Below are 12,838 nucleotides of genomic sequence, written 5' to 3' on the forward strand. Positions count from 1 at the left end.
TAAACAAATCAAATATGACAAATGTGGTTTATAATTCTTTCATTCAAAACGGCGGTAAAGGTTCGCTGTAATAAACATTTTATTACGATATGAAAGCGTGGCACGATTAAGATTAACAATATGCAATTAATTATAATACAACACAATTCATTGTTTCCAAATGCAGGATATTCTAAAAGTATGTCGGAAAAGTGGAACTACTTGTCATGGACAATGTAAACTGGACAAATCAAAAAGAGACCCGTACGGCTGTGGGGAGAAGAACTGCGAAGAGAACTATGACATTGAGTTCCTGGAAGTGGCGCTCGCCTCGCCGTCACTGAGACTCGAACTCCGGGGTGGCACTCAGTGGTTCAAAGTGTCTCACGTGGATGAGATATTTGAGATCTTTGATATGATAAATGGAACCTACAGGCTTGTCGGCGGAAATACTTCTATTGGTAAGTTTGTGTGAAACAATACGCATGTATTACTTACATTTTATCAAATACTTAATGTTGATGAAAATATGATAATGTAACAAAATTTTCTCCTGTTTTGGTGAGTCATTTCTGGGTAAATTACTACAAACTGTAAGGGTGGTCATTGAGATCAATATAATGTATTAGAATTAACATGCTATTTCATAAATAACTCATTTTTTTATTCACATCTTCTTTATTTCTAGCCATTCGTCACTTTTCCATTTTATAAATATTACTCCATAAGTGTTCGAGTTAAATAGTCTACCAAATCCAAAAAGCTTTCCTTAAAAAACACAACATTACAAAAACTAAAATTAATTTTATTTTGGTTGTAATTTTGTTATGCATTATTACATATTGAATACAATACTTATATTAATTGTACTATAACGTATTCGTGATCCAGTGAAGTGTAATCTAGTGTTCGCTAAAACGTAATGTTCTTAAAAATAGATTTAACTATAATGTTCTCGATTTTTACTTATTTTAATCTCTAACATAATAGGAGACAATATTTTAAAGTTACAAGTGCCTGTTTATTCTCAATATTGCCACAAGTTTTGAAGACAGTACTTTATTAAATAATTTGAATAACTACGATTAATTTATTCTGTTGCCACATAAGCCTTGCCGTAATGATATCAGGCTTGGAGAAGATACAATTCAGCAAGGTGATATTTACAAATAGGCTTTTGTTCTCACATCTTTGTGATAAACATTCAATTACAAAAAATCAACTTTTAAATCTTTGACAAATATGTAATTACATGAAGTAACGTATTTAGAGTTTTTATTTTTTTGACCATCGTCGTTGATGTAGACAAAAATCAAAATAATACGAATATTCTATTAAGATTTTAAGTTTACCTTATTAAATAAAGTGTTTAACAATAAAATAGCATGAATTAAAATTATGAAAAATATAAAAACTTGAATGCTCTAACAAAAATACATAAATAAAATTAAACAAAAGTGAGATTCCTCTGTACCTCTATGAGCCTACACTACTGACATATCTGTATGTTTGTCATGTTCAGGCATACTGAAGGGTCTCCCAGCACCTGACGTGTTCATTGATGTAAAGGGGACGGCTCGATTACTCCACCGATCGTTGGCCCAACGACCCAAACATTAGTTTAGTTTTAAATAAGAGGGTCGTTGGCCCAACGATCAGTGGTGTAATCGGACTGATTTGTTTCATAAAGTAAAACATAACTAAAATGGTTCGTTGGCCCAACGAACCGTATTTACAATTTAAACAGTAAATTTACAATCAAGGTTCGTTGGGCCAACGACCCTATTGCAGTAACAAGTTAAATTGTAGAATGCAGGTTCGATTACACCACTGTTCGTTGGGCCAACGACCCGTTTTATAATTTATAGAGGTTCGATTAGTCCACTGGGTCGTTGGCCCAACGACCCGATCAAATAAAACATTGCATTTCAAATGAAAAGGGTCGATTACTCCACTGACCGATTAGTCCACTATGGACAAGGGCAGGCGGTATGGCAGCCGCTCCTCCTGCACTGTAGTAATTTTATCTTCATTATGAGCGTTAATACATTTGATGAAAATATAAATATATATCTATATATATAAAAATGAATGTTTGTATGTTTGTCCTTTATGGAATCGTGAACTATTGGACCGATCATGATGAAAATTTGTACGTATATGTATTTTTCCACGGAGAAGGTTTATAAGCTATGCCCATCCCTTTCCCGATTCAGGATTCCGCCCCACTGGTTACAGAAATACCCATAAGAAATGCATTGCAGCAAACATATGTTAACGTCTTTTCAAATTTTTAATCAGCTGTTCTTTGTAAACATATATTACACTTATAGTTTTAAAGCATAGAGTAAGCTTAAGAGAAACGACAAATTTTGTTTAAACTGTTTTTGCAATCACTGTTAAACATAGACTTTACTATCCAGATAATACAATTCAAATTTGACGTAAAAATTCACCTTTAACTGCAATATTTATTTAATATAAACCATGCTCATGCTTGATCAGAAGAGTAATGCAGATATCATAATTACTATCTTACGTTGGCTACAAATATAAAGAATGTTATAAAATCAACCTTAGTTGTTTTTTTTGACAGAAGTATGGTTCTCAAAACTCCGTGTGTACATATTCTCTCGATCGAGACAACAAAGCAAGCTCAATCGTGGCATCGGAGATATAACTAATTTAATCTAAAATTTATTATAGTAAAAAAAAAAATTACTAAGTAATATAAGGACTTCGGTTCTTAAGATTTGCGTGCGAAGCCGTGGGTAACAGCTAGATAGAGGCAGGAATATGGTACATACCTTCATAATACGCCCAAGAGGCTCACGATGGAACGACTATCAATTATCTCAGCAATGTTTAGAATGTGATAGAAAAAGAATAAGTGAATATAGTGTACTGTTTTCAACGGGAAATTGCGTGCGAAGCCGCGGGCAACTTTTGCAAAAGATTATTGAAATGCGCAGCAAAGCGCGCCGGGCCCGCTAGTATAACTATAAATATTATTATAAATTATATATTAATTAAATGCAGGTATGAGGTAACTTGTACATTATTAATTATTTTGTCGTTAAAGAAAAAATTACATTGGTTAATATAAACGTAATATATTTTTAGTTCTAATTTCTTCTATATCATTGACGTGACTAAACATAACGGTATATGTTTATATAAAATTTGTATAAACGGCAAAAACGTGATTTAATCTTTATTGAAACTACATTAGTATCGATTTTTTATCATATACATATACATGTACAAGTAAAAGAACTGGCCAATTCTCTTCAAAAAGCCAATGTATAATGTTCTGAAGCATTTACACATTTTCGTGTATCTGGTACATTTCTTCAGATGGATATAAACTACATTTACAGTACATATTAAAGATAACTATAAACCATTAAAGCTTAATTGAGAATATGTTGCCTCTTTAACTTTAACTTTAAAATAGAAGCCTCTGAAGAAGTAATGTTGATTGTTAATGGGATGTGAGAGAAGGCATTACATTATCTTATACCGGGTATTCTATATGAGGTAATCTATAAACGTAATGCAGCTGTTAGACTCTTAGTTATAAGTAGAATAGTGTAATTTGTGGTAATATAGTAGAAATGCGTTATTAGTGATGTCGCAAAAAGAATTCGAATTTCACATGCAACTGTGAAAGTATAGTACTACTAGAGCTTCAATTTCCCATAAGTTCAACATTATTCTTTTGATGGGGTCTTCCTCAGTTTCTTTCCAAGTTGAAACATGGAAACTTGAATTGATGTCTCCGTGACAAAACCTTGTTATAATTATTAATAGTTTTAATGTGAAGTAAACGTTTTCTTTGGCGTCTTCATTGTACCTTTGTACGCTGTGATGGCTGATGAGAATAGTGATAACTGTCGACCGTAATATGATGTCGCAGTCATTTACCTGATTTTATTCAGTTTTCATACTTTGATAAATTTTCTTTCATGCATACAAAACAATCAGGTAATACAGTTTTATTTGTTAAGCCTGACCGTTATTTGGAAGCAACGAAATATATAATTTTATTTTAAACATAGGTCTGTGGTAAAAGAGAATTGGATACAAGCAAAATATAAACATCAACTGTGATGTGTGTAAACTGTTGATGGTTTTTGAAATATCAAGCAAAGAGAATAACAACATAATAACAAGGTATAAGCAATTTAAAAAATATTACAGATTTTAAAAGAAAATTTAATTTTAAATTTAAGAATTATATCAGATTATTGGTTTTAATATAATACACATTGTACATTTCTGACTGCTACATTTTAAACTCGATTTAATATTAAATCTGCTCAAATCAACAATTAGACCAGTGTTGTAGTTTAAAGTAATGAAATCGCTGATTTTGTTTTTATATACAAAAATTAATTAATATAGTTCTTTTAAAAGCGTTAATTCATAAACTGACGTCAACTGGCGAAAAGATTGCAATGCATATATAAAATTTAAATACTAATCTTAGAAATGAAATGATAGACGTTAATTTTTATGGAGAGGCTGGTCTCTTTCGAATCCTTATTCTGCTCTTCCTCATGTGCCATTGTCCTTTACGAGGATCTTAACAAAGATTATAAGGGGAAGAGTTGATACAGTACAAGACCCATAGAATGGTATAAAATCTTACTTCAGTGTATCTTGCCATTTGAAAATAGGTGTCGGTTTTGTTTTGATTTTTTTGGAAACTAAGGATTTTAGGGGCTGATGAAGCCAAACGTATTTTTTTTGTAATTACATCTATCAACGGCAATCACTGATGTTAATTGTTATTCAAGACAATTACATGATTCAAAATATAGCAATGGAATCTTTTCAAACAATTGAAGTGGTTGTGAAGTTCCAGGCTTTGTGCTTGAGATTGGACGAATAAAGGGAAAGAAGTTTCAAAGCAGCCATAGTTTAGGTTATTGATCTAAAATTATTATTATATCCTCGTTCCCGGAAGCCAGCTTATCCGTGTGGCCTTACACTTACTTTCTGGTCTCTGTGCTGTTGTCTTGTCTTCTAAATTAACAAACATTTATGCACCCACTCCAATTGCCATGCAGAGGAAGTTGTCCAAAAAACATTTATGATCTTGAACTACGCCCCTTATCTCCAAGGGAAAGGGGATGAAATAATTATCGTCATTTATCCCAAGGAATCTCCATGTCAATTTTTGTTAAAATCCATGGGTCCCTAAATCGTCTAGGATTGTCGTAAAGAAATGTGCAGTTGGCCCTAGAACTTCGTATCTGTAGTTCAACATTTGGACCATGTCAGTGTTGATTAAAATCTAAGAATCAGAACACCGTCCAGCAGTATTGTTTGAATATGGATTTAATTAGAGGGATTTACTATACTTGAAATAAGAAATAGGTTTGTGATGATATATGTGACAATAGTTCCACATAGTTCGGTGCCTCGTAACAAGGGTTGTTGTTATTATATAGACAGTTTACTTTGTAATATTTTGAACAGTCTATAAGTTATACTCAATAAATACACATCTCGTTAACCTATATACAAGTTTTATTATTTAATAGGCATCAACCTAACCTTTTCCAGTTCAGAAGGTTAAGTATTCAGATCAAGTCGAGGTCACCAATGTAGGAAATGGTTGATTTCTATTAAATAACAAAACTTGTATATAAATGGTAATGAGATGTGAATACAATTGATAGACTGTTCAAAATATTACAATTTAGACAAAAAACTGTCTTAATAATAGCAATCCTCGTTGCTAGGCACTGAACTATGTGAAAATAAGGCCACATGTATATTATTTTTTACATTACATATTTCCACTGTACGTTGCACCTGCAGCTCCGCTCTCCCCTCCACGTTTTACTACATTTCAAGAACCCGACAACCCTAAATAAAAACAAAAACACAACAAGAAGAGTGGTGTTCTTAATAGATGTTTCTCTATATCTATTTAGGTGAAATTTCACATATAATATGAAAAATACCATTTAAAACAAAACTAGATGCTCAAAAATTAATTTTTATAGTAATTTGTTTAAACAATGAAAAAACCTAGATTGATTGAATTTGATAAACATTGCAATTTATCGTCTGAAAAACAAAATACCACATCGACCATATAAATGCATTCACTGTAGTTGTAATCCGAGGTCATAACTCCCAGGCGTTCCACTATAAAGTCTGCTTGTGGAATGAAATATTGACAAATCAAGTTTGAGACAAGTCAAGTGCCTTGTGCCTATTTCCATTCAATTTTTGCTCCATGTTAAAAATAGAGCCTCGGATGAGCAGGCAGCATCCACTAGCGTGTCCTCTTATGTACGGGATGCTCGCATAATCAAGCAACATTAGATACCGCTAATAAAAATTACACAGAGTCGATAAAAAACCCTCAAAACTAGCCTAATGATTGATCGATCCTCCGACTTGAGTAAAGTTTTAGACAAGTAGTAGTAATGGGGTTATAGAAGCGATGCGACAATATGCTTTTCGAGGCCACATCACGCCCAACTCCGAACACAACACTAAAACTGTTGCCGTCTTCAATTTCACATAGAGGGTAACTACAAAGGTTTCTTGTACTATATCCAATTTACCTAAGGTTTACGCTGACACTCTAAGTAACGTTTGATATGATAAAGGTTGAATTTTAAAGTGACACAAGCCTGTTTTATGTATTTTTTGGCTCGGTTTCTGTAAAGTAATTTATACACATTCTTGTAATGTTTATTCTTTTAGCCGCCCCTTAAAGCTGCCGTCCTCGGTGGCCGCCTAGTTTGCCTAATGTAAATGTAGTTTATATCCATCTGAAGAAATGTATCAGATACACGAAAATGTGTAAATGCTTCAGAACATTATACATTGGTTTTTTTGAAGAGAATTGGCCAGTTCTTTTAGTTGTACATGTACATGTACGAGTATATGTATATGATAAATAATATCGATACTAATGTAGTTTCAATAATGATTAAATCACGCTTTTGCCGTTTATACAAATTTTATATAAACATATATATATGTTTAGTCACGTTAATGATGTAGAAGGTATTAGAACTAAAAATATATTACGTTTATGTTAACCAATTTAATTTTTTCTTTACCGACAAAAAAAAATACTGTACATGTTATCTTATACCTGCATTTAATTAATATATAATTTATAATAATATTTATAGTTATATATATTTATATTTTCATCAAATGTATTCACGCTCATAATGAAGATAAAATTACTACAGTGCACGAGGAGTGGCTGCCGTACCGCCTGCCCTTGTCCATAGTGGACTAATCGGTCAGTGGAGTAATCGACCCTTTTCATTTGAAATGCAATGTTTCATTTGATCGGGTCGTTGGGCCAACGACCCAGTGGACTAATCGAACCTGCATTCTACAATTTAACTTGTTACTGCAATAGGGCCGTTGGTCCAACGAACCATATACGCTATTAGTATTTGTAAGTAAATTTTGGATCTTTGGGCCAACGAACCTTGATTGTAAAGTTATTGTTTAAATTGTAAATACTGTTCGTTGGGCCAACGACCCTCTTATTTAAATTAAACTAATGTTTGGGTCGTTGGGCCAACGATCGGTGGAGTAATCGAACCAGACCCAGTTTCCTCTGTACCTCTATGAGCCTACACTACTGACATATCTGTATGTTTGTCATGTTCAGGCATACTGAAGGGTCTCCCAGCACCTGATGTGTTCATTGATGTAAACAGAGTGAGCTTCCTGAAAGCTCATTCATTTTCCTTCAACAGTCTGCAAGTTGGAGCGAACACAACATTAACGGACGCTATCACGTTGTTTCGAGCTGTCGCTGTGGAAAAACCTGCCAAATTCTCGTATACAGCTCAGTTGGCTAAGCATATTGAGAGAGTGGCGAACACGCCTGTTAGAAACGTAAGTGTGTAAATATATATATATATATATATATATATATATATATATATATATACCTACAGTTTTTTATAGATGTACATTTGTACTTTACAATGTAATAATACATTTTGCACGTTAAATTTATTAGATTTACAAAAATATTTACCATACATTTAAATTTATTTCAAACAATCATAATAATACATACATGTATAGCGCATAAGTGTATTATATTAAATGGATTTATGTTGTTATTGTATGGCTACGTTTTTTTTACAAAACCAATTTTGATTCATAATGGGTAAATTATTTTAATTGAACAGAAAATTTTTACAGTGTAAAAAATTAAGTAGCATTCAATTGAATAGACTATTAACTAAAATATAATACTATTTTAGCACTAGCAATTAAACAAATAAATGTTAATGTGAGAGGCATTTCCCCAGAAAAGATTATGCCTTTGCTTATATCAGGATATACTACAGAGTATGACACTTTTAAAGTTACATCAGTTTGATGTGTAATTTTAATGTCAAATTGCTAATTAGATCTACATTTATATTTAGATTATAATTAGTGATAAAATCACTAAAATTCAAGGATATCTCGTTGAAATAATAATAAAGTATACTGAATAGGTTATCATTGTACATCAATCGTTTGAAATTATGATGTATCGTCTCATCAATTTAAAATATATAACAGAAAATGTTATGTCAAACACCTATTCTGAAGCTCTCAATTTGGAATCACAACAAGAACTTTGGTTCAAGCAGTCTTGTTTATTTTTATAACAGAGTAATAACGAGGGTTTACTTATTCATATTCTTTTTATGCTCCTCTTCATTTCTGTAGAAGAATTCATTGTCTGTAGCAAGGTCACGTGACTGGTCATGGACAAGGTCATGTGCACTGTTTGTTAAAACATAATGTAATGAGATGTTAAGCAGCTGCTTTGATGTCGAGGCAAAAGATACATTTTCCTTACCTTTGTCATCCACAAGCCTTCTAATAATTTCCCTAGACTAAGTTTCATATTACTTCAGACCATATTTTTACTGATTCATCATCGGCAAACACATCAAATACACAAGTTATTATAACATTTCTTTACATTTACGGAGGGAGGTCTGAAGAATGGGGTTCAGTCAACATTTATGTAACTTTCTTTCAAATGAAAAACAAACACTTAGTTTTTTGACAAAGGACTGTCCGTTGAAGCGGTTTGCATTACCACAACAGTTCCTATGATGGTTTCCAAAGCAGGTAGCAAAATGTTAAGGAATTAATTTCTATCTTAATAGAAAAGGAGAAGCATGAAATTTAGTAAGAAAAATAACTGTATCCGGAACCTTTCTCGCCTAAAGACAATGTCATAACTCAGAACAAGCTGCGCAGTGCCCGCTAAGTGAATATTACGAAATACGTAAGCTACTTTGCTTGGTTTGTAAACTTTGTTTTCTGACTTCCCCATCACGTAGATGATAACCTATAAAAAATGACATGTATCGTATTTTACAGGTAGGAACACTTGCAGGTAACTTGTCTATTAAACACGCATCAAGAGAATTCCGATCTGATATCTTCCTGATACTAGAGGCTGTTGGGGCCAAACTATATATTAGTGAGTATTGATATTCTACTTTTGTAATTAAAATTTGTACTCTGGAAGCCGAATGCCAATTCGCACTGTATGCCAATTCGAAAAGCCTGGTTTTTATTGAAATAAATGAAGAAAGTAATTCATTCTCAGCCTCGCTAATTTTGTGGCGATTGAAATGAGAGAGTATCAAAAAGGTTAAAAATATAAATCGATAATTTTTTAGATTACATTTGTTATAGATTGCCACACCTAATCCGACTGTCAAAAACTGAAATAATATTTATATAATCGTCAGAAAACTAAATAAGAGTCTGAAAGTTGCCTGTCTGTATATTGTAGGGGGATCACTCGTTAGAAAATGTTTATTTCTGCCTGTCTGTCTACCCACACTGACCTACGGGCTTGAGATTTTACACGAAGCTTCATTTCAAGTCTATATAGTCAACTCTGAGTTCAATGAGTTCTGTATTAAACTTTTTGAAAATAAATGCAATCAATCAATCAATCAATGATAGTACATGTCGTTCCGTAGGAATTGTCTGAGAGTTAGCAAATATTTTGACAGTGGTCTTACAGTTAACCCTGATGGCAATGAGAAATAGCAGAATAAATAAGTTTGTAAACAAACTGAGTACAATCGTACAATTATGTTAGATCCTAGCATGTGACAGACTAACACATGTAGGTTATTCACACAGAAAAGAGAAACAAATAGTGGAGTGAAAATTCTACGTTAAAAGTTGGTGACAAGATCTGGTTTCATCACATTCTTGCTTGTACTATACTCCCTACCTAGTAAAACTTTGAAACTGCTCTTTAATAAAGTTCTAAAATAATGTTATGAAACCTATTACAATGAAAAGTGTCAATATTATGTCATATGGTACGTTATCTCGAGAAAGAACACCTACATACTTTGAATGTTGCATGAAATTTAATATTTGCTTGGACAAGAATGAGTTATATGATATAATTTGGCTGAGCGTAATAGAAGACAATCACTCAGTAGGATGACACAATTTTGTTTTTGTCTGCCGAGGGATGTAAACATTTATTTTTTTGTACGATGACTGTCTGTCTGTCCGTAAGTCATATCGAGAATGAAATGAGTTATATATTGAAATTTTGCATGTAAACTTAGCGAACCTGTCACGTGAAACGTGGTGTAGCGTTACTTCTACCTTGTAGTATATTGAGGGTGTTTATATTTGAACCCTTTTGACGACCTCGTATTTCAACCCCTATCATACTAGCGCGGCTGAGAGTCAAGTCTTTCTTGGGGGAAAATTCTCTATCGATTTCAACAAAGCCCAAGTTGTATGCTTATAAAATTGAAATTGTCACTTGGCTCATGGACTATACTGATGATTTGAAAGAAATGTTCCAAGAACAATGTTATAATCCATCTTTCTCACTAATTTCTTCCTCAGATGGAAAATTAAACGTCGAACATAACACAAATACAACAGTTGCAGTGAAGCAACACAGTGAATTAAAACCAAAGATTAAGATTAGAGTAAAACACTAATAGAAAGAACTAAACAACTCAGTAGACGATCTGCATGCTCTGGGTAACTGATGGGATGATTTATTTATTTATTACTTAGGGTAACAATCAGAAGAAGCTAATGAAAACTAACCTTTCCAGGAGGTCAAAGTGAATCTGTCCAATTACTCTCCCTGCCAGAATACTTGGAGACCAACATGTACAAGAAGGTGATCCTGCAAATTGTCCTTCCTCCAATGGACTCAAGCACAAACGTTGTGAAAACATACAGGGTCTGATCCATTCATGATTAGAATACAGTAGGCTACTAGAATAGAGCAATAGCGTTGCTAGTAAAGTTTTTTTAATATTTAAACATTAGTACCGTATTAAATTTTAATATATAAAACCTAAATTGTTTGTATAGCAATAAAAGTGTGTGATGTTCAGCTAATGAATAAAATATGATATTTATTATTACGTTATTACGATACAATTCTGAATTATTATCTGGGTTTATTTTGTTTGAACCTATAATTAATAAGTTCAAATAATAAGTCAACATGAGAGCTGAACTGTGATTGCTGACAACAACAAATCAAATTTAAACTTGAATAACCTTTACTCGTTAATTTACTTTTCACTTTGGTGATTGAATTTAATTTGTATAGTATTTCATTATATAGTCATGGGTAACTTCGGAGGGGTATTCACATTAGCCTCTCAGAGTTGTTCAGTTCTGTAGTGCCTATTTTTATAAAAAGCTAGATTCTGATGAAATGTTTAACCACCATGATTTTCTCAGAACAATGAAACAATGTTTTATGACAAAAAATTAGTATTGATCGTACCATGAGTGTTATACTAGATTTTGTACTTTATTAACTTTGTATATATTTTCTAATCATATAAATTATACCTATTTCAGGTAACACCTAGAGCCCAGAACGCAATAGCCTATGTAAACGCCGGGTTCAGATTCAATGTGAACAGGAAAGATGGATTTAGATTGTTGGACCAACCTACCATCGTCTTTGGAGGCATAAATCCATTATTTGTAAGTAATTTACATAATAATAAAATAATTTTATATCCATAGTTTTAAAACATCTAAAAAAAAAGTTAAGAGACTACTACTGAAGTATAGTTACATAGTAAAATAAAATAATGTTTGAGCGCTGTCTAACAATCTGAAAGGTATACGTACTCGTATCAAGGCCATTCAAATGGTTTTATAGTCATTGCAATTTCACTTGGCTTGGAATCTCAGATTGATGGCACAGACTGTGGAGCTCCTAGTAAATATGATACTCTCGTGTCAAGACTGTGGAGCTCCTAGTAAGTATGATACTCTCGGCTCAAAATTGTGGAGCTTCTAGTAGGTTAGGTACTCTCGTGTCAAGACTGTGGAGCTCCTAGTAAGTATGACACTCTCGGCTCAAGATTGTGGAGCTCCTAGTAGGTTTGGTACTATCGTGTCAAGACTGAGGAGCTCCTAGTAAGTATGATACTCTCGGCTAAAAATTGTGGAGCTCCTAGTAGGTTAGGTACTCTCGTGTCAAGACTGTGGAGCTCCTAGTAAGTATGACACTCTCGGCTCAAGATTGTGGAGCTCCTAGTAGGTTAAGTACCCTCGTGTCAAGATTGTGGAGCTCCTAGTAAGTATGATACTCTCGGCTCAACATTGTGGAGCTCCTAGTAGGTTAGGTACTCTCGTCTCAAGGTTTTATAGTTATTGTAACTTGGCTTAGAATCTCGGATAGATGGCTCAGACTCCTAGTAGGTTTGGTACTCTGATGTCAACACTGTAGAGCTCTTAGTATGTTTGGGCTAACACCTCAACACTGGGGAGCTCTTGGTTTAGACATCCTAACAGAATAAAACACTTTTGACAC

At 33.2% G+C, this 12,838-nt stretch overlaps 1 protein-coding gene across 1 annotated transcript in view; it reads left to right on the top strand.

Moving 5' to 3' along the window:
* The window catches only part of LOC124353553 (xanthine dehydrogenase 1-like), a 47,995-nt gene that overhangs the window by 10,723 nt on the left and 24,434 nt on the right, over positions 1-12,838 (top strand). The window contains exons 6-10 of the mRNA XM_046803448.1: positions 167-440; positions 7,646-7,875; positions 9,376-9,478; positions 11,106-11,236; positions 11,872-12,000. Of these exons, the coding sequence (XP_046659404.1) occupies positions 167-440; positions 7,646-7,875; positions 9,376-9,478; positions 11,106-11,236; positions 11,872-12,000 (867 nt within the window). The remainder of the gene's footprint in view (positions 1-166; positions 441-7,645; positions 7,876-9,375; positions 9,479-11,105; positions 11,237-11,871; positions 12,001-12,838) is intronic.

Source organism: Homalodisca vitripennis, chromosome 1, assembly GCF_021130785.1.
Source record: "Homalodisca vitripennis isolate AUS2020 chromosome 1, UT_GWSS_2.1, whole genome shotgun sequence".
NCBI classification, from domain to species: Eukaryota; Metazoa; Arthropoda; class Insecta; order Hemiptera; family Cicadellidae; genus Homalodisca; species Homalodisca vitripennis.